The sequence below is a fragment of the Eriocheir sinensis genome, chromosome 65, assembly GCF_024679095.1.
Source record: "Eriocheir sinensis breed Jianghai 21 chromosome 65, ASM2467909v1, whole genome shotgun sequence".
Taxonomy (NCBI): Eukaryota; Metazoa; Arthropoda; class Malacostraca; order Decapoda; family Varunidae; genus Eriocheir; species Eriocheir sinensis.
Window position 1 is genome coordinate 78,505 of NC_066573.1, and position 24,019 is coordinate 102,523.

General features: G+C 40.4%; 1 protein-coding gene and 1 long non-coding RNA gene across 16 annotated transcripts in view; one reads left to right on the forward strand and one right to left on the reverse strand.

Annotated features, from left to right (window-relative positions):
• Positions 1 to 23,608, forward strand: part of LOC126987460 (ATP-binding cassette sub-family C member 5-like) — a gene marked incomplete at its 5' end in the record, with an annotated part of 64,605 nt that extends 40,997 nt beyond the window's left edge. Inside the window, 16 exons of the mRNA XM_050844426.1 lie at positions 293 to 470; positions 1,302 to 1,470; positions 3,292 to 3,318; positions 5,628 to 5,731; positions 6,409 to 6,513; positions 6,700 to 6,884; positions 7,393 to 7,520; positions 8,148 to 8,270; positions 9,364 to 9,523; positions 10,827 to 11,013; positions 13,499 to 13,594; positions 14,195 to 14,375; positions 16,206 to 16,365; positions 17,339 to 17,531; positions 18,673 to 18,837; positions 19,445 to 23,608. Coding sequence (XP_050700383.1) covers positions 293 to 470; positions 1,302 to 1,470; positions 3,292 to 3,318; positions 5,628 to 5,731; positions 6,409 to 6,513; positions 6,700 to 6,884; positions 7,393 to 7,520; positions 8,148 to 8,270; positions 9,364 to 9,523; positions 10,827 to 11,013; positions 13,499 to 13,594; positions 14,195 to 14,375; positions 16,206 to 16,365; positions 17,339 to 17,531; positions 18,673 to 18,837; positions 19,445 to 19,558 — 2,275 coding nt within the window. The remainder of the gene's footprint in view (positions 1 to 292; positions 471 to 1,301; positions 1,471 to 3,291; positions 3,319 to 5,627; positions 5,732 to 6,408; positions 6,514 to 6,699; positions 6,885 to 7,392; positions 7,521 to 8,147; positions 8,271 to 9,363; positions 9,524 to 10,826; positions 11,014 to 13,498; positions 13,595 to 14,194; positions 14,376 to 16,205; positions 16,366 to 17,338; positions 17,532 to 18,672; positions 18,838 to 19,444) is intronic.
• LOC126987489 (uncharacterized) lies at positions 14,891 to 16,198 on the reverse strand. 15 transcript variants are annotated; one of them, XR_007740928.1, is made up of 6 exons: positions 16,070 to 16,198; positions 15,946 to 16,022; positions 15,726 to 15,766; positions 15,593 to 15,669; positions 15,398 to 15,423; positions 14,891 to 15,207 (listed from the first exon to the last, which is right to left on the reverse strand). It is a non-coding gene; the product is annotated as an uncharacterized LOC126987489 (long non-coding RNA). The 15 variants fall into 15 exon arrangements; XR_007740938.1 differs by lacking the exon at positions 15,398 to 15,423 and adding an exon at positions 15,249 to 15,279 and having other exon boundaries at positions 14,891 to 15,202; positions 15,726 to 15,802; XR_007740936.1 differs by lacking the exon at positions 15,398 to 15,423 and adding an exon at positions 15,295 to 15,320 and having other exon boundaries at positions 15,726 to 15,802.
• Positions 23,609 to 24,019: the final 411 nt, after the last annotated feature.

Here is a 24,019-nt window from a genome sequence, read left to right on the forward strand (position 1 = left end):
TAAGAAGTAGTGAAATATAGATACTTGGAATGAATTAGAGGAGGTGGAGGCAAATAGTGCAGCAACTTACGGAAAAATAGACATATATAAGGTTGGAAGTGATTAATTAACTTGAGGTGAGTGCAGAGAAATTAAAATACGTACTTGGGATGAATTTAAGAAGTGGGGAATTATAGATACTTGAATAGATTAGAAGAAGTGGGGATTTATAGATACTTGAATGGATTAGAAATAGGATTTATAGCTGCAAAAAAAATAAGAAATAAAGCTAAATAAACAAACCTATCCGCAGCGGTGGCCAGAAGCAGCGGGTCAACCTGGGTCGTGCCGTGTACAGTGACCGTGACATTTACCTCCTGGACGACCCCCTGAGCGCCGTGGACACCAAGGTCGCGCGGCACATCTTCAACCAGTGCATCAAGGGCCACCTGGCGGACAAGACGGTTATTTTGGTCACCCACGCACCACACGTATGTCCATTTTTGTTTTTGTTGTTGATGATGTTTTCTTGTTTTCTTGGTTGTATTTTTTTCCTTTTTTTACAGCCAAGGAAACAGCTCAACGGCAAAAAAAAGGAAATTATAATGAAAAGAATGCCCGCTGCTGCTCCCGTTCTCAGCTTCCTCGAGGTTGGGCGTTCTGTATGGGTGTATTTTTGGTTTCTAGAGGATCAATCATTTTTATTTCATGGCTTAGTTTCGATTTCCGGAGCGTCTATTTTTTATTTCAGTTCGTCGAGAAATGCGATGAAACAGTAGCAATGCAGAAGGGCGTATAGTTTTTATTTCAAGATGTTTTTTTATGTTAATGGAGGATATATTTTTTTCATTTCAAGAGCTTCTATTTTTTATTTCAGTTCCTCGAGAAATGCAATGAAACCGTAGCAATGCAGAAGGGCGTATAGTTTTTATTTCGAGAGGATGTTTTTTTATGTTAATGGAGGATATATTTTTTTCATTTCAAGAGCTTCTATTTTTTATTTCAGTTCCTTGAGAAATGCGACAAAATGATAGCAATGCAGGGGGGTGTAGTTTTGATTTCAAGATGATTTTTTATTTTCTTATTTCAGGCTATATTTTTGGTTTTATTTCTCGAGGATTTATTCTAGAGGATTTATTTATTCTAGAGGTCTTATTCTTAATTTCAGGCTGTAGTTTTGGTTTCTAGAGGATTTATTCTTTATTTCAGGGCATATTTTTGGTTTTTAGAGGATTAGCTATTTTTATTTCATGGTGTAGTTTCAATTTCCAGAGCATCTATTTTTTATTTTGATTTCCAGAGCGTCTATTTTTTTATTTCAGTTCCTCGAGAAATGCGACGAGATCATTGTGATGCAGGAGGGGAGGATCGCCGACAGAGGGACTCACGCTGAACTGATTGCAAGGAAGGGGGAATACTTCGACATGGTGGGCCACGAGCCATCCCACAGCAGCCAGGAGGAACAGGACAAGGAGGAGACCAAGGAGACAGGTGTGTGTAGGGGGGTGTGGGCGGATGTGTCAACGGCGCTGTGTTGGTGTTGTCGTTGTTGTTGGTGTTGTTTGTTTTGGTGAAGTTTTGCGTATGTTTGCATTAGTGTGTGTGTGTGTGTGCGTGTGTGGGGCAGATGTGTCGACGGCGCTGTGTTGGTGGTGTTGTCATTGATGATGCTGTTGTTTGTTTTGGTAAAGTTTTGCATGTGTTTCCGTTAGTGTGTGCGTGTGTGTGTTGATATGGCATTGTTTTGGTTATATTTGTTACTGTTTTGTTATTTTGTGTTCAAGAGAGACAAGAAATAATGGTGTAAAAGATGAAGTGATGATATTTAGCAGTTTCAACATACGGAGTTAATTAAATGGTTACTCATTGATATGAAAAGATATATGACACAAGATTTTCCGAGGCAATATAACAACTGCCCTCAAGTCTTTTATGCTTTTACAAGATGTGAATACTGATTGGACATGAGTACGGATTAGCCTTAGAATTACATGGTTACTTATTGATGTGAAAATAATATATGACCCAAGATTTTCCGAGGCAATATAACAAGTACCCTCAAGTCTTATATGCTTTTACAAGATGTGAATACTGATTGGACATGAGTACGAATTGGCCTTAGAAATACATGGTTACTTATTGATATGAAAAGATATCTGACACAAGATTTTCTGAGGCGTGAATACTAATTTGACATGAGTACGAATTGGCCTTAGAATTACATGGTTACTTATTAATATGAAACGATATAATGCCAGGATTAAGTATTATATAAGTATAGGTATAACTGCCGCTGGAAACCGATACTGCCTGGGTTTCCGGCTGCACTTATACCCATACTTATAATACTTATTCCTACTTTTTGCCTCCTACATCTCTATTTTCCATCCTTACTTAATCCTGGCATTACAGTGATATATAACAAAAGGTTTTCTGAGGCAATATAACATCCCTCGAGTTTCATATGCTTAGAGGTGTGGGTGTGGATTGGAACAGTGTGTACAGATTGGTGAATGCATACTAAATAGAGTGAATTATGTGGTTATTAAAAGGTGATGGATAATTATTGATATGCTGTAGACTCATATGTATTTCTGAGTCAATGGTGTGTCCAGGTACATAAAGGAAAATATGTATGTTTAACCCGGTAGCTGTGGTTATCTTGTTTCCTAAAGGCTCCTCTAAGCAAATTAACGAGAAAAAAAATCATCACTCACGCAAATCATTATATATATATCAACGCATTTGTGATCAGTTTATACATCTTTTATTTTGGGGTGTCATGTCAAGCCACAAATTTGTCCCGTCGCTGCTACCGGGTTAACCTGGTACCAGCGACGGGTCAAATTTGTGGCTTTACCATGTACCAGCGACAGACCAAATTTTTGCCATGATATAAACCCCAAAAATAGATGATGCATAAACTGATCACAAATGCGTTGATATATATTATGAAATGGTTTGCGTAAGTGTTGATTTTTTCTCATTATTCTCGCTTAGAGAGGCCTTTAAGAAGCATGATCCCCGCAGCTACCGGGTTAAAGAACAGAAGAAACAGAAGAGGTGTTGAGTGTGGCGCTGTGCATCTGAAGCTTAATATTCACTAATGGTTTCAAGGAGCATTGCCTCGCCTCTCAAGCGCCGATGTGCATTTGCCTAAGTCCTCCTTCAAGAGTAATCCAAGCACCTCCTCGACTTGCCTTCATTTCAGGTCTTGTGGCGAAAAGCTTTTATATGACCGGCTGAATCTGAGCCTTACTTGCGTGGTATGTGATGTTTCTTCCACTAACTCTGCATATTACCTTTTTTTAGATGTGAAGGGAGAAACTATAATGAAAAGTAAGTGAGGTCCATCATTCCTGTAGCATGTAAGCTTGACTGGCATGAGTGCGGAAACTAACACTGTATTCTTAAACGTATTGGCACCTCAGTACGCCCACTTGAAAAGCCTCTTGTAGAAGTATATGGGACTTTCATGGGCTGTTTCATGATCCTGGTGACAGTTTTACATGACTCCTGCGCCACGGAACAGACAAAACACCCATGAAAACCCAGTTAATCTTCTCTGTGGCCTTTTTTTATTTTTTTTTTTTTTTTTTTACGTGAACATCTATAGGCTCTCTTGAGTGGCCTGGATGGTAGTCGGTCCCAGCCCGTCATGGCGCAGGCAAGTGTTTCTAGTGGCGCCCTCTTCTCTTGGCTCATGCTGCCCCCTAGAACTCCTTGATTCACTTGGACGGTTTCCTCTAGAGTCCGGGTTGATGGGTGGTCTTCAGGACAGCATGTGGGTAGTTTTAATCCACTCGGCGGTGACTGAAAAATCCGAGGTGGTAGCATGGGGATTCGAACCCGTGTCGTCCATCACACGGTGAATGTGGGCCCAGCACGCTACCACTCAGCCACCGCCTACCCAAAAAAGAAATTGGTTGACGTGGGAGCTGGATACGTTTAAGAATATGAGTCTAACACTTCCTCGCAGCTGTAAGCAAACAATCCGAGGGCCCTGATGCTGAGGATGCTGATGATGCTGTATTATGCTTACTAATAGACGATCGCCATTGCTTTCTTATCTTTTAGAACACTCGCCCTTGTAGCACATAACATCGGCTAACATAGAGATTTATACTGATGCTTGTTAACTTATTCCAGCAGCTTTTCTAGACACACACTCACACACACACATACATACACACAGGAAATAGGATAGATGGAATGTTTTGCTAAATTTTAATCGTGTTTTAAGTATGTGGTAAGTACGTTTAGGGAGTTTTATGACAATACAAATTTGAATGAATTCTGTAAATGTTGAATAGATTGACGACCGGAATGTATTGATGGTGGTAATATATGTTTATTTATTTATTTATTTTTATTTGATTTGATTTTACTCTTTTTATACATTCTTTTATTATCTTTCTTTCTTTCTTTCTTTATATTCTTTTTCTGTATTGTTATTATTTCTTTGTTTATTATTACTATTTTTATTTTATTTTCTTTGTGGTTTTATTCATTTTCATACATTGTTTTATTTTTTCTTTATATTTCTTTTCTTCATTCTCTTTTTTTCTTTGTATTGATCTTTTCTTCATTTATACATTTATTATTTTTCTTTCTTTATTCTTCTTTTTCCTTTTTTCCTTCAATCTCTTTCTTCATCAATACTTTCTTTTGTTTTCCTCTTTTCCTGATACTTCTTTTCTTCATCAATCCTTTCTCTGTTTCCCTTCTTTCTTCATATCCCCTCTTCTATTCCCTTCTTTTACATCCCTTCTCTCTATACACTTCTCTATCAATACACTTCGTCTATTCCCCATCTCTGCACTCTATTAATTTTGTATTATACATTCACGTAGTCTCACACACTTAGGCCTACATAGAATAACCGAGTGGGCTGTTTCTCTATGAATTTTTTATTGTTCGTATGAGCTGTCATTGATTCCTATTTCTCTATGACTTTTTTGTTGTTCCTATAAGTCTGTAGGTTAGGTTAGGTTAGGTTCACACTATACATACCCTATTTCTCTATGACCTCTGTGTTGTTCCTGTAAGTCTGTAAGTTAGGTTAGGTTAGGTTAGGCTCACACTATACATAGTCTATTTCTCTATGACCTCTGTGTTGTTCCTGTAAGTCCATAGGTTTAGGTTAGGTTAGGTTAGGCTCACACTATACATAGCCTATTTCTCTATGACCTCTGTGTTGTTCCTGTAAGTCCATAGGTTTAGGTTAGGTTAGGTTAGGTTCGCACTATACATACCCTATTTCTCTATGACCTCTGTGTTGTTTCTGTAAGTCTGTAGGTTTAGGTTAGGTTAGGTTAGGTTAGGTTAGGTTTACACTCAACATATGCTATTTCTCTATGACTTCTGCATTGTTCCTATAAGTCTGTAGGTTAGGTTAGGTTAGGTTAGGTTCACACAACACATACCCTATTTCTCTATGACCTCTGTGTTGTTCCTGTAAGTCTGTAGGTTAGGTTAGGTTAGGCTAGGTTCACACTATACATACCCTATTTCTCTATGACTTCCCTGTTGTTCCTATAAGTCTGTAGGTTAGGTTAGGTTAGGTTAGGTTCACACAACACATATGCTATTTCTCTATGACCTCTCTGTTGTTCCTATAAGTCCGTCATTGGCTCGTGTATCCGCAGAAGAGGCAGAGAAGGAAGGTGACCAGGAGAAGGGGAAGCTGATCACTGAGGAGACCAAGGCGACCGGGAGCGTGAGCAATGAGGTGTATCGGACGTTTATCAAGGTGAGGCGCGGGGCTTTATTTTCTATTTTTCATTTTATTTGTTTCTATTTATATTACTTTTTTTTGTTTGTTTTGTTAGTTGTTTTATTTATTTGTTATTTATTATTTTTTTTTTTACGAGTTTGTTTATCGAGGTGACATGCGAGGCGGGTTGAGTCATGTTCTTTATTTATTTATTTTTTTTATTTATTTATTTATTTTTTTAGTTAGGGAAAGCATAAAAAAAATCAACCTTTTGTCTTGTATTGTTTCATTTCTCTATTTTCTTTATTTTTGTCTTTTATCTTTCTTTCTTTATCTTAAGTTTTACCTCTGATCTTTTATTTATTTCTCTGTCATCTTCATCTTTACTCTTATTTCTTCATTTCTCTATCTTCTTTATTTTTGCCTTCTATCTTTTCTATCTCTTTCTTTTCTATCTTTATCTTCATCTTTACTTTCTATTTTTTATTTCTTCATCTCTGTATCTTCCTCCCTTCTATCTTCTTTATTTTTACTTTCTATCTTTTCTATCTCTATCTTTTCTATATTTATCTTCATCTTCATTTTTTATTTCTTCATCTCTGTATCTTCCTCCCACATTCTCTTGACCTTTATTTTTCATATCTGTCCATCCTCACCTTCTATCTTTTCTTCATCTCCCTATCTTCATTATCTCTCCCGTCTTCATCCGACAGGTGAGTGGCGGCTGGTGCATCACAGGGATCATCTTCTTCGCCATCATCATCTTCACCCTCAGCCGTATGTTCAGCGCGATCTGGCTTCAGTACTGGTTGGATCAGGTGAGGCTCAGAGCGGAGTTTTTCGGTGATGCTTATTGCGCCTGTAGGATTTCTTGAGGGGTCTCTCGGACAACTCCAGGCTGTTAGTGTCACAGGGGGATTTTGTGTATAGTGGCTGCCATGATCTATGACTAAGAAGAAACTGCGTCTTATTTCTTCATCTTTTACACCTGTTCCTCTGCGCAGGGTGACGGACAAATCGAAGAGCGCATGATGAATATTAGCGAGTACAACCTCACGCTGTCGGAGGAGGAGATCAAGGGCAGCATCGTGGAGAACCCGGCGCTGTGGTTCTATCAGCTGGTCTACTGCCTCAGCTTCATCCTGCTGCTCATCACTGGGGTCGTTAAAGGCATTGGCGTGACCTTCAGGTGAGGATGAGTGTGTGTGTGTGTGTGTGTTGGTGGTGATTTCAGGGTTTGTGTTGATTGTTTTTTGTGTTGAGTTTTGGTTTGTTTTGACTTGAAGCGAAACTAGAATGGAGGTTTTTAGAAGACTGTGTGTGTGTATGTGTGTGTGTGTGTGTGTGTGTGTGTGTGTGTGTGTGTTGTTGATTCTCCTTAGTGTTGACTCAATCCTCTTTTGGTCACTTGATTCTATTCTCTTTCATTTTCTTTCATTTTTCTTCATTCTCCTTCATTCTATTTCATTCTCCCTCATTCTATTTCATTCTCCTTCATTCTCTTTCAATCTCCTTCATTTCCATTCACTTTTGAGTATTTTCTGTAGGTTTGTAGCACAGAAGAATGACCAAACTACCACTAGGCTCATAAAAGTACCCCTGGAAATGCCCAAAACTCCTATGAAAGCCTTGTCTAATGTGTATATTTGGGCGCGGAGATGTTCAAGAATGTTTCCCTTACACTTCTTCCTCCGCAGGGTGCTGGCGGGCGCGTCCAAGCTCCACAACCACATGTTCATCAGCATCCTCCGTTCCCCGATGAGCTTCTTCGACACCACACCTACCGGCCGCATCCTCAATAGGTTCTCGAGGGACTTGGACGAGTGTGAGTGACGGCTTGGCTGATGGCATTGACTGTTCGCTTTTTATTTTTATTTTTTATTTTTTACGCAACAAAGGAGACGGCTCACTTGTATTGTATTGCTTGTATTGTAGCTTCCTCTTGTGGTAGGATAATATGATGATTGTCTTGTCGTGGGATAATTGTAGTTGGTTTACTTGTCGTCAAATAATATAATGTTGGCTGCTCACGATTTTCACTCCTCGGTTCTGCCTTGGCTAAAGATATTGTGTGTTCATTCTCCTTTATAGTTTTCTTTTACTTATTATTATTGTTATTAGTATTGGTATTATTTTTGAGTTCCGTGAAAGGGCGTCAAAAGATAATGAGTCAAGCTATCTAGGCATAAATATAGACTTTCCTTTTTTTTTTTTTTTGTTTTTTTTTTTTTTTACAACAAAGACGGCAACAAGAGTAGTGAAAAAAAATAAATCCCTGGTACTCACCACTCCCACAATAGTCATCCATTCACTCATTCATCCTATCTTTTTTTCTTTTTTTTTTACATGGGGAACAAAAACTGCTAAAAAAAAAGCCCGCTACTCGCCACTCCCATAATAGTCATTCATCCATTCACTCACTCATCCCGTCATCTGTTCTTCTCCCAAACAGTGGACGTGCGAGTTCCGTTCTTCCTCGAGTTCCTGCTGCAGGGGCTCCTCTTCGTGGCCGGCCAGATCATCCTCGTCTGCTTCATCTATGTGTGGTTCATCATTCCCCTTGTCTTCATTTCCGGTGAGTGGCTGAAAACACCGAGTGGATTATAGAATTAAGACTCAGAAGCTAATGATGTGTTCGAATTAGAAGACTTGAATCCTCCTTGAAGCTAATGTTGTGTTCAGACTATTAGGTTAGGTTAGGTTAGGTTGTGTTCGAATATTAGACTTGAATCCTCCTTGAAGCTAATGGTTAGGTTAGGTTAGGTTAGGTTAGGTTAGGTTCAAATATTAGACTTGAATCCTTCTTGAAGCTAATGGTTAGGTTAGGTTAGGTTAGGTTAGGTTTGGTTCAAATATTAGACTTGAATCCTCCTTGAAGCTAATGTTGTGTTCGAATTAAAGACTTGAATCCTCCTTGAAGCTAATGTTGTGTTCGGACTGTCAGACTTGAATCCTCCTTGAAGCTAATGTTGTGTTCGGACTATTAGACTTGAATCCTCCTAGACTTTGGTGGGCGTATTTCCGAGAGCTGTCAAATAAAAAGCCCTTCCCTTCTCCGCCAGTTCTCTTCTTCGTGGTCATATTTTTCTCTTTTATATCTTCTATTTTATCTTTTATTTCATCTCTTTATTTTCTCTGTTTTTACCTTTTATCCTTATTTCTTCATCTTCTCTCCCGTGCTGTAAAAAAGGAATGAAAGAGAATTACAATAGACCTTCCCTCTCTGCCATTCCCTTCTTTGTGGTCATATTTATTTTTTATTTCTTCATCTCTTTATCTTTTCTGTCTTCACCTTTTATTTTTATTTCCTCGTCTCCTCTCCCTCGCTGTAAAAAAAGGGAACGAAAAATAATTAAAAAAGTCCTTCCCTTCTCCAGCAGTTCTCTTCTTCGGTGGTCATTTTTTTCTCTATTTTCTATTTCATCTTTTATTTCTTCATCTCTTTATCTTAGTTCTTTGTGGTCATTTTTTCTCAATCTTTATCTTCTATATTATCTTTTATTTCTTCATCTCTTTATCTTAGTTCTTTGTGGCCATTTTTTCTCGATCTTTATCTTCTATATTATCTTTTATTTCTTCGTCTCTTTATCTTATTTCCTCATCTCCTCTCCTTCACTGTTAAAAAGACAACGAAAGTGAATTAGAATAGTCCTTCCCTTCCCCGGCAGTTCTCTTCTTCGTGGTGGACATCTTCCTGAACGCCGGTGTGAGGGAGCTGAAGCGTCTCGACAACACCCTCAAATCACCCATCACCCAGCACATCGGCTCATCCATCAGCGGCCTCAGCGTCATCCGCACGTTCGACAAGGAAAAACTCTTCACTCATCGGTAATAGCAACTGAAAATAATGATGTTAGTGATGATGAGGGTAGTATTATTAAGTGAGAAATACAATGCCATCTTCAAGTTCGATAAGAAAAAGCTGTTAATCTATAGGCAATAAAAATGACTTGTGATAGTAATGATGATAATGATTGCGATATTAAGTGAGAAATGGATTATGTCAGGAGGAGAAGAAGGAGGAGGAGGAGAAGGAGGAGAAGAAGGAGGAGGAGGAGGAGGAGGAGGAAGAAGGAGAAATGACTGTACTGTTTTGCTATATTCTTCCTCCTCCATCCTTTTCCTTCCCTCCTTCTATCTCATCTCCCTTTAGGATGTACAAGTATTAGACAAGCACTTGAAGGAGGAGGAGGAGGAGGAGGAGGAGGAGGAGGAGGAAGAAGAAGAGGAAGAAGAAGAAGAATTAATGTGCCGTTTCACCGTGTAATTCCTCTTCTTCACGCTTATCCTCGCCTCTACCTTCTCTCTTATTTAGACATATTTAGACGTATATAGACAAGCACTCACAGACAGAGGAAGAGGAGGAGGAAGAAGAATGGCTGGACTCTTTTCCCATGCCTTCTACCTCATAACTTACCCTTCTTTCTTTCCTCTCTTCATAACTTCATTCTTCCAGGATGTACAAGTATTCAGACAAGCACTCACAGAGAGGAAGAGAGTGAGTGTACTCTTTTCCTTTGCGCTTTCCTACCTCATAACTTACCTTCCTTTCTTTACCTCATAACCTCATCTCCCTCCAGGATGTACAAGTATTCAGACAAGCACTCACAGACAGAGGAAGAGGAGGAGGAAGAAGAATGGCTGTACCCTTTTCCTTTGTGCTTTCCTACCTCATAACTTACCTTCCTTTCTTTACCTCATAACCTCATCTCCCTCCAGGATGTACAAGTATTCAGACAAGCACTCACAGACAGAGGAAGAGGAGAAGGAAGAAGAATGGCTGTACCCTTTTCCTTTGCGCTTTCCTACCTCATAACTTACCTTCCTTTCTTTACCTCATAACCTCATCTCCCTCCAGGATGTACAAGTATTCAGACAAGCACTCACAGACAGAGGAAGAGGAGAAGGAAGAAGAATGGCTGGACTCTTTTCCTTTGCGCTTTCCTACCTCATAACTTACCTTCCTTTCTTTACCTCATAGCTTCATCTCCCTCCAGGATGTACAAGTATTCAGACAAGCACTCACAGACAGAGGAAGAGGAGTCAGTAGAAGAATGGCTGTACTCTTTTCCTTTGCGCTTTCCTACCTCATAACTTACCGCCATTACCTCATATCCTCACCTCCCTCCAGGATGTACAAGTATCTGGACAAGCACTCGGCCGCCCTGCTCGTGTTCCGTCTCTCCAATCGCTGGTTCACCTTCCGCATGGACATAATCTCGATGATGGTCACGCTCGCCATCACTGCCATCTGTGTGTTCACCAAGGGCGCCGTCAGCACTGCCCTCGCCGGCCTTGCTCTCTCGATGATCAATGGGGTGAGTGGTGGCTGTGTTGTTTACCTAGTGTTTACCTTGCTATTGTATTTGCCTTGCTATAGTGTTTACCTTGTTATCATATGAGGAGGGTATCAGGACACCTCTCCTCCTGAAATTGACCTCGTATTTGGCCATTCCTCTTGACTTGTAGGAGCATGCAGAGAGTTGCAGGCTTTTTAATTATTATTGTTTCCTTTTTCTTTGCCCTTGAACTGTTTCCTCTACTGTAAAAAAAAAGAAAAAAAAAAGAATGTGACCTTAGCTTGTGTTGTCCTATCTCGATCTTCTTCTTTTTCTAATTTTTGTTCTCTTTTCTTTTTCTTGTTCTTGTTCATCTTGCTGTTCTGTTTTCTCTCGCTCTTGTTCTTCTTCTTGTTCTCATTTTTCTTCTTGTTCTTTTTCTCCTTTATCTTCCTGTTCTGTTTTTTGTTGCTTTTGTTCTTCTTTTTCTAATTTTTATTCTCATTTTTCTTCTTGTTCTTGTTCATCTTGCTGTTCTGTCTTCTCTCGCTCTTGTTCTTCTTTTTGTTCTCATTATTGTTCTTGTTTTCCTTCATCTCCCTGTTCTGCTTTCTCTTGTTCTTCTTTTTCTAATTTTTATTCTCGTTTTTCTTCTTCTCCTTGTCCTCTTCCTCTTCCTCTCCTCTTCCTGTTCTGTTTTCTCTCGCTCTTGTTCTTCTTCTTGTTCTCATTATTGTTCTTGTTTTCCTTCATCTCCCTGTTCTGCTTTCTCATGTTCTTCTTTTTCTAATTTCTATTCTCGTTTTTCTTCTTCTCCTTGTTCCTCTTCTCCTTTCTCTTCCTGTTCTGTTTTCTCTCGCTCTTGTTCCTCTTCTTCTTTGTTGTCTTCTTGTTTTTGTTCACCGTCCTTGTTATTCCTTATAGAGTTAGACAAGCTTTCAATTGTGTGCTTGTGAGGTTGTAAGACACGTGTTTGTTTCAGTCATTCATATTAGCATCCTTCATTTTTTTGGTAAGATGTTGCAAGCTAAATAAGGTCAAAAAAAGGAAAGGAAAGGAATACAGGAAAAGGTCATGAAAAAAAAGGTCAGAGGTGGTAAGATATTGCAGGCTTAGTAAGGTCAAAAAAAGGAAAGGAAAGGAATACAGGAAAAGGTCATGAAAAAAAAGGTCAGAGGTGGTAAGATGTTGCAAGCTTAGTAAGGTCAAAAAAAGGAAAGGAAAAGAATACAGGAAAAGGTCATGAAAAAAAAGGTCAGAGGTGGTAAGATGTTGCAAGCTTAGTAAGGTCAAAAAAAGGAAAGGAAAGGAATACAGGAAAAGGTCATGAAAAAAAAGGTCAGAGGTGGTAAGATGTTGCAAGCTTAGTAAGGTCAAAAAAAGGAAAGGAAAAGAATACAGGAAAAGGTCATGAAAAAAAGGTCAGAGGTGGTAAGATGTTGCAAGCTTAGTAAGGTCAAAAAAAGGAAAGGAAAGGAATACGGAAAAGGTCATGAAAGAAAAGGTCAGAGGTGGTAAGATGTTGCAAGCTTAGTAAGGTCAAAAAAAGGAAAGGAAAGGAATACAGGAAAAGGTCATGAAAAAAAGGTCAGAGGTGGTAAGATATTGCAAGCTAAGTAAGGTCAAAAAAAGGAAAGGAAAAGAATACAGGAAAAGGTCAGAGGTGGTAAGATGTTGCAAGCTTAGTAAGGTAAAAAAAAAGGAAAGGAAAAGAATACAGGAAAAGGTCAGAGGTGGTAAGATATTGCAAGCTAAGTAAGGTCAAAAAAAGGAAAGGAAAGGAATACAGGAAAAGGTCATGAAAAAAAAGGTCAGAGGTGGTAAGATGTTGCAAGCTTAGTAAGGTCAAAAAAAGGAAAGGAAAGGAATACAGGAAAAGGTCATGAAAGAAAAGGTCAGAGGTGGTAAGATATTGCAAGCTAAGTAAGGTCAAAAAAAGGAAAGGAAAGGAATATAGGAAAAGGTCATGAAAAAAAAGGTCAGAGGTGGTAAGATGTTGCAAGCTTAGTAAGGTCAAAAAAAGGAAAGGAAAGGAATACAGGAAAAGGTCATGAAAGAAAAGGTCAGAGGTGGTAAGATATTGCAAGCTTAGTAAGGTCAAAAAAAGGAAAGGAAAGGAATACAGGAAAAGATCATGGAAGAAAAGGTCAGAGGTGGTAAGATGTTGCAAGCTAAGTAAGGTCAAAAAACGGAAATGAAAAGAAAAGAATTCGTGCTTATAAGGTTATGAGTGAGGTTATGAGGGAGAGAATGTCAGGTCATGGGTTAAGGAGATGAAGAAGGGTCGGTTTAGTGAGAGAATATGCTTTTAATTATTTTTTATTGTTCTTAATCAGAGTATTCTTTGTTATGAGTTGGATTAGTATAATTTAGTCACTATTAAGTTAAGGCATTCATGTATAGTTCTCATCTTATTTGGGTTGCAATGCTTTTTCATCTCAGACTTTTCTCTCATTTAATTTTTTGTATCGTCATTTTAATCGTCATTCACATCAGTCTCCCTTCCGTCCCTCTCGGCGTGCAGGTGTGTGCGTTCACCCCGTTCCTGATGAGGATGAAGTCAGAGTTCCAGTCCCGCGTCACCTCCGTGGAGCGCATCATCGAGTACGCCTATGTGAGTGTCTTTTTAATGGTTGTTTATGGCTTGAGCTAATATCCCTTTTGTTATTGTTCATTTCTGTCTTTTATTAACAATGGGTCTTCTTTTTATTGTTTTTTATTGCTTTTCTTAATCAGAGTATTCTTTGTCCTGTAATCATTTCATCCCTATTCTCTATCACCAATCGGATGAGTATAATTTAGTCTTTTTTTTTTTCTCATTTCTTTTTTGCTTCACCACACTTGGATGGCAACATTTTATCCCCTCTGACTTTTTCTTCATTTTCTTCCTTTTCTTTCTTTTCTTTCTTTTCCTTCTTTTCTCTTTTTTCTTTTCTTTCCTTCTCATTTCTTTCATGTCTCACCTCACTTGGATTGCAACATTTTATCCCCTCTGACATTTTCTTCCTTTTCTTCCTTTTCCTTCCTTTTTTGACCTTACTTAGCTTGCAACACCTTACCTCCTCCTTCCTTTTCTTTCTTTTCCTTCCTTTTTGACCTTACTTAGCTTGAAACACCTTACCTCCTCTGACTTTTTCTTTTCTTTTTTTTTTTTTTGCTTACACTTAGTTACCAACTCCCTTTCTTCTCTCTGCTCTTTTCTCTCGACCTTTTTCCCAAGAGTGAAGCGCCAAGGGAGATCCCCGAGACATGCCCCGCCCAGCCCTGGCCCGCTCACGGCACCATCGAGCTACAGGAGGTGAAGCTGCGGTACCGGCCCGACCTGCCCCTCGTCCTCCACGGCATCAGCGCCACCATCAACGCCGGGGAGAAGATAGGCATCGTCGGGCGGACTGGAGCGGGTGGGTGGCGTAGAAAAAGGAAATTGATGTAGAAAAGAACAATGCATGAACTATTTACTACTTATTCCATCTTTACTCCTTATTAATGGCTACTCTATACTATCTTCTGTTGTGGGAGCGGCAAGTAACAGGCTTTCTTTTTCTACACTCTTTCTTGCCCTTGAGCCATCTCCTTTGTTGTAAAAAAAAAAAAAAAAAAAAAAAAAATCAGTACTCTATTTCAAAGGGTGACTTTTGCTTCTGTAACTTAAGATAAATTTAACTCATATTTTCTCTCTTATTTCAGTCTATTTGTATTCTTTTCCTTCCTTCTTTCCTTATTCGTTTATTATATTTACTCTTTATTTTTCCTTCTATTTCTTAGGGTTTCTTTTGCTTCTGTAACTTAAGATAGATTTAACTCATATTCTCTCCCTTATTTCACAGTCTTTTTCCATTCTTTTCCTTCTTTCTTTCCTTCTTTGTTTACTGTATTTACTCTCTTCTTTTCCTTCTATTTCTCAGGGTAACTTTTGCTTCTGTAACTTAAGATAGATTTAACTCATATCTGCTCTCCATTTCACACTATTTCTCTGGGTAACTCATATTTCCTTCATTCCTCTTGTCCATATCATTCCTTCCTTCATCATATCTCCCTCCTTTTCCTTCTTCCTTCAACCATTCTTTTCCATCTTTCATTTTTGTTCATAGCATTCTCCTTTCTTTATCATATTTCCTTCACTCCTCCTCTCCATCCATTCCATACCTCTTGTAACTTGATTAAAAAAGGCTAACCCATATTTCCCTTATTCCTAACCTCACCTAACCTACATTTCCCTTTTCCTCACCTAACCTAACCTAACCTAACCTACATTTCCCTTTTCCTCACCTAACCTAACCTAACCTAACCTACATTTCCCTTTTCCTCACCTAACCCAACCTAACCTAACCTACATTTCCCTTTTCCTCACCTAACCCAACCTAACCTAACCTACATTTCCCTTTTCCTCACCTAACCTAACCTACATTTCCCTTTTCCTCACCTAACCTAACCTACATTTCCCTTTTCCTCACCTAACCTAACCTAACCTAACCTACATTTCCCTTTTCCTCACCTAACCTCACCTCACCTAACCTAACCTACATTTCCCTTTTCCTCATCTAACCTAACCTAACCTAACCTACATTTCCCTTTTCCTCACCTAACCCAACCTAACCTACATTTCCCTTTTCCTCACCTCACCTAACCTAACCTAACCTACATTTCCCTTTTCCTCACCTAACCTAACCTAACCTACATTTCCCTTTTCCTCACCTAACCTCACCTCACCTAACCTAACCTACATTTCCCTTTTCCTCATCTAACCCAACCTAACCTAACCTAACCTACATTTCCCTTTTCCTCACCTAACCTAACCTAACCTACATTTCCCTTTTCCTCACCTAACCTCACCTCACCTAACCTAACCTACATTTCCCTTTTCCTCACCTAACCCAACCTAACCTACAGTTCCCTTTTCCTCACCTAACCCAACCTAACCTAACCTAACCTACATTTCCCTTTTCCTCACCTAACCCAACCTAACCTCACCTAACCTAACCTACATTTCCCTTTTCCTCACCTAACCTAACCTAACCTACATTTCCCTTTTCCTCCCCTAACCCGACCTAACCTAACTTACATTTCCATTTTCCTCACCTAAACCTAACCTAACCTAACCTAACTTACATTTCCCTTCTCCTCACCTAACCTAACCTGACCTAACCTATTTCCCTTAGTCCTCCCCTCTATCTTATTCCTCTTTTATCTCTCCATCTTCTTCCTCCTTCATCCTATTTTCTCATCCCCAGGCAAGTCATCGCTCATCTCCACGTTGCTGCGGATGAGTGAGTTGGATTCCGGCCGCGTGGTCATCGACGGGGTGGATGTGAGCGTGGTCGGGCTCCACACACTGCGCTCCAGCATCTCCGTCATACCCCAGGACCCGGTGCTCTTCCAGGGGTCACTCAGGTGGGTGGCGGGGGTGATTCTCTCATCCGGTGTTAGTAAGTCGGGTGCGATGTTTATTTTGGTGCAATTTAGTTTCGTTTTATATGTTTTTGTTTTATTTTAAGTGGTATTTTTGTCTTGTGGTATCAGTAAGACTCATGGGCTCATTTTTAGGGTCTAGTTTAGCTTTCTTTTCTTGTATTTTTCTGATTTTGTTTTTTATTTTCAAGGTTATTTTCTCATCCAGTATTAGGAGTCTCCCACGGGATATTTATTGGCGTCCAGTTTTGCTTCGTAACTGTATGTGTGAATGTAAAGGTCATGAAAATAGAGCCCAGTAGTAAATATTTGCCGTCATGCTCTTCTAGATTTCCTGTCACCTTCTTAGCAGTATAAATGGCAGGGATCAGGTGGCAAGACGTAGGGTGTCCAATGCAGATGTAGCTAACAGATGTGGAGTTGAGGACCTGGAAACAGTGCTCAGAAGGGAAAGACTCTGATGGTTTGGACATGTAAAGAGAGCAGGGGATGACACAGTGCTGGGAGTTTTGGAGAGATTGGAAGTAGAAGGAAGGAGACCAGTTGGTAGACCTAGGAAAACATGGAGAAGGTGTTTACAGGAAGACTTGGCATTGATGGGATTGGAGGTAGAAGGAAGGAGACCAGTTGATAGACCTAGGAAAACGTGGAGAAGGTGTATACTGGAAGACTTGGCATTGATGGCATTGGAGGTAGAAGGAAGGAGACCAGTTGGTAGACCTAGGAAAACGTGAAGAAGGTGTTTACAGGAAGACTTGGCATTGATGGGATTGGATGAACATAGGGCAGAAGACAGAGTAGAATGGAAGAGAGCCATAAAGCGCCCAACCGCTCAGGAAGAGTGAAAACAGATGTTAAACGAAATGTTGATGATGATGATGATGTGTCAATATGTCGAAGTTTAATTTAGTGGTCCGTAGCAAGCCGATGCCAATGTGGTCTTCCCCTTTCACAGGTACAACTTAGACCCCTTTGAGGCCCACACTGACGAGGAGGTGTGGCAGGCGCTCGAGCAGTCGCACCTCAAGCCCGTGGTTCAGCGGCAGCAACACGGCCTGAGCTGCAAGGTGGAGGCGGGTGGGGAGAACTTTTCCGTCGGTGAGCGCCAGCTGATCTGCCTGACGAGGGCGCTACTCAGGAACAGCAAGGTATATTTATTTTGTTTTCTACAGTATAGGCAGCCCTTCTTCATCTCCTTAACCCAGTAACATGATGTATTTTCTCATTAAACTCGCCCTTCTTCATTTTGTTAACTCAAGACCTCACATTTTCTCACAAATTGACCTTTCTTTATTTCCTTAACCCAATAACATGATGTATTTTCTCATTAAACTCGCCCTTCTTCATTTTGTTAACTCAAGACCTCACATTTTCTCACAAACTGACCTTTCTTTATTTCCTTAACCCAGTAACCTGATGAATTCTCTCACAAAACTGACCCTTCTTCATCTCCTTAGACTTTCCTTTCCTCACAAGCTCGCCTCTCCCATGACAGTGTGGCTCTCTCTCTTTCTTCCCTTTTTCTCTGTTTTTCTCGTGTTTTTCTTGTTTCTCTTCATCTCTTTCCTTTTTTAACCCATGACCTCACATTCTCTCACAAAATTGACCTTTCTTCATCTCCTTAACCCAATAACCTAATGTATTCTCTCACTAAACTGACCCTTCTTCTTCTCCTTAACCCATGACCTGACAATCTCTTACAAAACCAACCTTTCTGTATCTTAATTCTTGATCTTCCCCTTCTGGATCTTGCTTTCTTCTGTTCTCTTACCAATTCTTCTTCCTCTTAACCCTTGATCTTCCTTCTGTTCTCTTGCAAATCCTCTCTAATCTTCCCCTTACAGATCTTGCTTTTGCTCTCTTACTAATCTTTCTTCCTATTAACCCTTGATCTTCCTTCTGTTCTCTTGCAAATCATCTGTAATCTTCCCCTTCCAGATCTTGCTTTTGCTCTCTTACTAATCTTTCTTCCTCTTAACCCTTGATCTTCCGTCTGTTCTCTTGCAAATCATCTCTAATCTTCCCCTTCCAGATCTTGCTTACTGGCTCTCTTCCTTCCTCATCTTAACCTATAATCTTTCCCCCCCAGATCTTCCTTAATCTTCTCTTACCTTCTTCATTTTCCACTTCCAGATCTTACATGCTTTTTTTTTTTTTCTTCTTCTTTTTTACAGCCAAAGAAACAGCTCAAGGGCAAAAAAAAAAAAAAAAAACAAAAAGCCCGCAAATCACTGCTCTCCACTTACCATTCCTTCCTCATCCAAACCTTATGATCTTACTCCTCTCCAGATCTTGCTGCTGGATGAGGCGACAGCATCCGTGGACGTTGAGACTGACCACCTCATCCAGGCCACCATCCGGGAGGCGTTCCAGGCCAGCACGGTCCTCACCATCGCCCACAGACTCAACACTGTCGCCCACTATGATAGGATACTGGTCCTGGAGGCGGGCAAGGTGTGTGTTGTTGTGTTGAAAGGGGTTTGAGGGGTGTTGAGAGAGTAAGAGTGAGAGAGAATGTGTTGTTGTGTTGCATGGTGAGGTGTTGAGGGTTCTTTGGAGGGTGAATGTGGAGGGTAAGAATGAGGAGAAATGTGTTATGTTATGTTGTGTAGAATTGAAGGGTGTTGAGGGGTAAAGAAGACAGTTTAACATACTACCTACCCAGATGACTAAAGAGAGTATTTCAATAAGTCAGGCCAGGTTAGGATATAAGTCTGTATTCTTAAGCGTCTCAGATGGACTGTTTTGCAATCCCAGTGATAGTTTTACACGACTTCTGCACCTTGAACGGGGAAAACACCCATGAAAACCCGGTTAATCTTCTCTGTGGGCTTTGATAATAGCCGTAACATGAATTAGATACGTTTACGAATGTGGAAGTTAGATAAGTCATGCTAGGTTAGGGTACAGACTAAATAGGTAGACCCAGAACCCTTGAAAACCCGGCTAATCGTCTCTGTTATGGAAGTTAGATAAGTTAGGTTAGGTTAGGGTATTGACTGAAAAGGTTAGGTTAGGTACCCAGATAGCCATGACCCTGAGTTTATATATTCTTCCACAGGTCCAGGAGTTCGACACACCAGCGTCCCTCATGAGCAAAGAAGGGTCACTATTCCGGGAGATGCTGGGTGCCATGGGAGTGACCACAGTCGAACAAATGCTGGCGCTCACCTAGTACCCCATACCTCTTAAGTAAGGCATTCACAGCTCCAGTGATATTGCGTGTAAGGTATTTTTGTCATCCCATTGCGTACGTACATTCTCTAGGCTTAACTACGCTATAAATATGGATGTACAAAGGGTTGAGTCCTTCCGAGTACGAGTTCGTGTCTCCAAGTGTGATTCTGCTTTCGAGGGTGTCAAAAATGATGTCATTCTATAGCATACACATGTTTTCCTAGGCTCAAATACATGATGGATGATACGTATGTGTGGTAACTCTCATTTGGGGTATAGGGAAGGATTGGTTTGTGTTTTGTGTAGCTGCTTTATCCCGAAATCTAGTTGAGTTTGCCTTTCATCTGCCGGGAAGAGAACGTAAGCTAAGGTGAGGAAGGACCTGTAGCGATATAAGTGTGTTAGTTGCTGCTGTATCCTGAAATCTAGTTGAGTTTGCCCTTCATCTGCCGGGGAGAGAACGTAAGCTAAGGTGAGGGAGAACGTGTAGCACTGTGAGAGTGTTAGTTGCTGCTGTATCCTGAAATCTAGTTGAGTTTGCCCTTCATCTGCCGGGAAGAGAACGTAAGCTAAGGAGGGAGGATGTACCGCTGTGAGAGTGTGTCGGGAGTTGTCCTGTATCCTGAAATCTAGTTGAGTTTGCCCTTCATCTGCCGGGAAGAGAACGTAAGCTAAGGAGGGAGGATGTACCGCTGTGAGAGTGTGTCGGGAGTTGTCCTGTATCCTGAAATCTAGTTGAGTTTGCCCTTCATCTGCCGGGAGAGAACGTAAGCTAAGGCGAGGAAGGATGTGTGAGAGTGTGTCAGGAGTTCGCCTATAAGAAGAATCTCTGTATATTCCCATTCAAGCTAAGTCCCGTTCACAATGTGCCGACTCTGGGCCACAACAACCCAGCGATTCGGGGTATACGAGGTCTTGGGTGTGAAATGTTGATGTGAAAGGGTTGCACACGGTCGGAAATAGGTCTGTAAATGATCGCCGGATGTTGAAGAGGGCTTAAAAGTCGCTCGGTTATCGTGGCCCAGAGTCAGCACAGTGTGAACGGGGCTTTAGTTGATAGTGGCATTACATAAGGGAAAGATGATCACAGTTATTTATGCTCGTATTAAGTAAAGAGATGTATAGTAGGAACGGAGATATATTAGTGATCATGGAAGGTTACAATATATATGTTTAAAGAATGGGTTTTGCATATTAAAGTTAAAACTGTGAGAGGTAGCATTTTACAGTTATTTACCTCCATGTTGACTAAAGAGATGTACAGTAGGAAAGGAGATATATTAATGATCATGGAAGGTTACAATATGCATGTTTAAAGAATGAGAGTGTGTCAGGAGTTTGCCTAAAAGAAGAACCTGTTAATTCCTGTTCATGTTAGTCCACAGTGGTATTATGACGAAGAATGATGATTACAGTTATTTACCTTTGTGTTAACTAAAGAGATGTACAGTAGGAACAGAGATGAATTGGTGATCGTGGACGGTTACAATATACATGTTTAAAGAATGGATGTTTGTGCGTATTAAAGTTTAAAGTCGGGTATATTTTCAGACTGTGAGAGGTAGCATTTTACAGTTACTTACCTTCATGTTAACTAAAGAAATGTACAGTAGAAACGAAGATAAATTATGATCATGGAAGGTTACAATATATGTGTTTAACCCCTAAAGGACCGGGGGTGGCTGTATTTTCTGTTCTGCTGGGATCGGCCTTCCCGTGCTAAACCCGGAAATTGCCTGCATTCACACACTTTCTACGCTTAACCTACATTGCACGAGTGAATAAGATAGACTTTGTAATAACCACCAAGTCTTCGTCTTTCTAAAGTCACCATCTAGAAGTCTCTACGTGCCGTGGTTATGGAGGAACAGCGAGTTGAATAGAATAGACTTTTGGGGTGAGCGCGCCGGTTATAACCACCTCCGGCCCTTCTCCAATAAAGCTGCTATAGCCACCTCCGGTCCTTTAGGGGTTAAAGAATGGATGTTTGCGTTAAAGTTAAAAGTTGGGTATATTTTCAAACTGTGAGAGGTAGCATTTTAGAGTGGTACGTGAGACCTCTTGACCAATGGAGTTTATGTTTGTTAATCCAAGTGTTTTGTATCGTGTCGAGGAGTTTTATCGCACGTGAATGGCTGTATTTACTTAAGGAAGGGGAGAAGGGTTGGCTGGCCTCAAGAACAGCTTTGAATATTGTTGGCCGAAGGGAAAATAAGGATGTTAAATGAAAAAAAGAAGAATTAAGAAGAAAAAGGAGCTGGGTGATGTAGGTATAAGTCTCCATATGCGTCTGAGCTCAGTGGTCGACGTAACTTACAATTATTATTATTATCTGTGTATCCCTGAGCTCTGTGTCATGAGGTATGGTTAGTATAGGGGCTGGAGGTGTGTGTGTACTTGTGTGTGTGTGTGTGTGTGTGTGTGTGTGTGTGTGTGTGTGTGAGTGAGTCTCTGTGTATGTGTGTGTGTGTGTGTGTGTGTGTGTGTGTGTGTGGCAGGGTAGTATTTTCATGATTCTCAGCAGATGTTTTGTGGCACTGACATTTGAAAGTCTAAACACTCTCCTAAAATCTATTTCGGCTTCACTAGAGGACATGAATCACTTTTTTTTCCATTTTTCATCGCATCCAATTAGTAGTATTTCCATGATTCTCAGAAGATGTCTTTTGGCACTGAAGGCATTTGAAAGTCTAAACACTCTCCTAAAACTCTATTTCGGCTTTGCTTGAGGACCGGAACCACTTTTTAAAATTTTTTCATCGTATCCGACTAGTAAATGGACGTAGTGTTAACCCCTTCAACACGAGGATGCGTATACTGCGTCCTTACGTGCGCCATACCATATCCAAGGACGTGTATACTGCGTCCTGGCTCGCTTTAGCCAGTATACGAGTTATTTCCTCTCTGTATATTTATGCTTACATCTCAAAATTATCAGATAACTTGTTTCTTTATGGGCATCATTTAATTCTGCATGTTTTCATATATAATACATATGTTGAGTTTACGGCTGAAAACTTGTCATATTCAATAACGGCATTTGACGCGCGCGGCGATCTCGGATACGGCACAGGGCGCTGTTTTGGCCCGGCCGTAGTGAAGGGGTTAAGGGAATTACGTTAGCGATAATCTCCCTATTCTCTCATCGTTCTCTCCTTTCCTCCCAATCATGCTACCTCCCTTCTCGTTTAACCGTAATAATCTCCCTATCCTCTCTTCTCTCCCTTCCTCCCCTTATTCTTAACCATTCTTTTGTGATAGTGTCCGAGGGCATTCATGAGGAAACAATCTGTAGACCACTGGCCGTATCATGAGTCAAATCCGAGATGTTTCAGGACTCACCGTTGCCAGATTGTCGTACGCAGCCTTTGTACTTGCCGATTGCCACCCCAAATCTGTCTCCTCCACCCAAATAACTAGATCAATTTATAGTTATCGTTAAAATGGTTAATTATTGGCCGTTTCCTGGCAATAAATATGAGTCAGGAGCCGGAAAATACAATGATCTGAGTACCACGTAAATTCAGATTCCTACAGAGTTCGCGATGGATGACGCTGTTGGGACCGAACACTTCTAGGATTTGACTTGTAATACAGCCCCTAAACCGAACTCTAGGGACCCAAAACTTCTCGGATTTGACTCATAACACGGCCCCATATTTTAAGGTGACCTGTGGGCTGCTACGTTAGTGTTATTGGCGTGTCAAACGGTGTAACGAGGCTGCAAGGAGGTCGACTCGCTGTGATGTTCCGCGTCCAGCCGTCATCCGCATACTCGGCCTAGTTTAAGAAGCATATTAATATATTTTTGATCAGAGAAATTATCGGTATTTATATATATTCATAGTAATGTACGAGGATATATATATACGCTATAGTAAGATATGCAAGATCGCTACGGTTATGTATTGTCTAAGGCGTTACATGTGATCTATGGGATAATGTTTGTGTGGTAGCGTCGGTCTGTGGTCGGTAGATGTAGATTTGTTAGTCCGTGGTGTTCGCTGTTGGCATTTGTGTTTCTCTAAGTACAGACAACACTATGTAACATGTTTTTTTTTTAGAATTTCCTTATGTAACATCCTTGAGCTCACCCCCTCACAGACACAAACACAAAAGAAGATGTAGTTTTGTTAGTCTCTGGTGTTTGCTGTTGGCATTTGTGTTTCTCTAAGTACAGACAACACTATGTAACATGTTTTTTTTTTAGAATTTCCTTATGTAACGTCCTTGAGCTCACCCCCTCACAGACACAAACACAAAAGAAGATGTAGTTTTGTTCATCTCTGGTGTTCGCTGTTGGCATTTGTGTTTCCCTAAGTACAGACGACCCTCTATGTAACATGTTTTTTTTTTAGAATTTCCTTATGCCGTGCCCTTGAGTTTCCTCCCTCAAAAACACACAAAAACCATCCCATCTTCTCTTTTCTTATAAGTTCGGCGATGAAGAGTCCCGGAG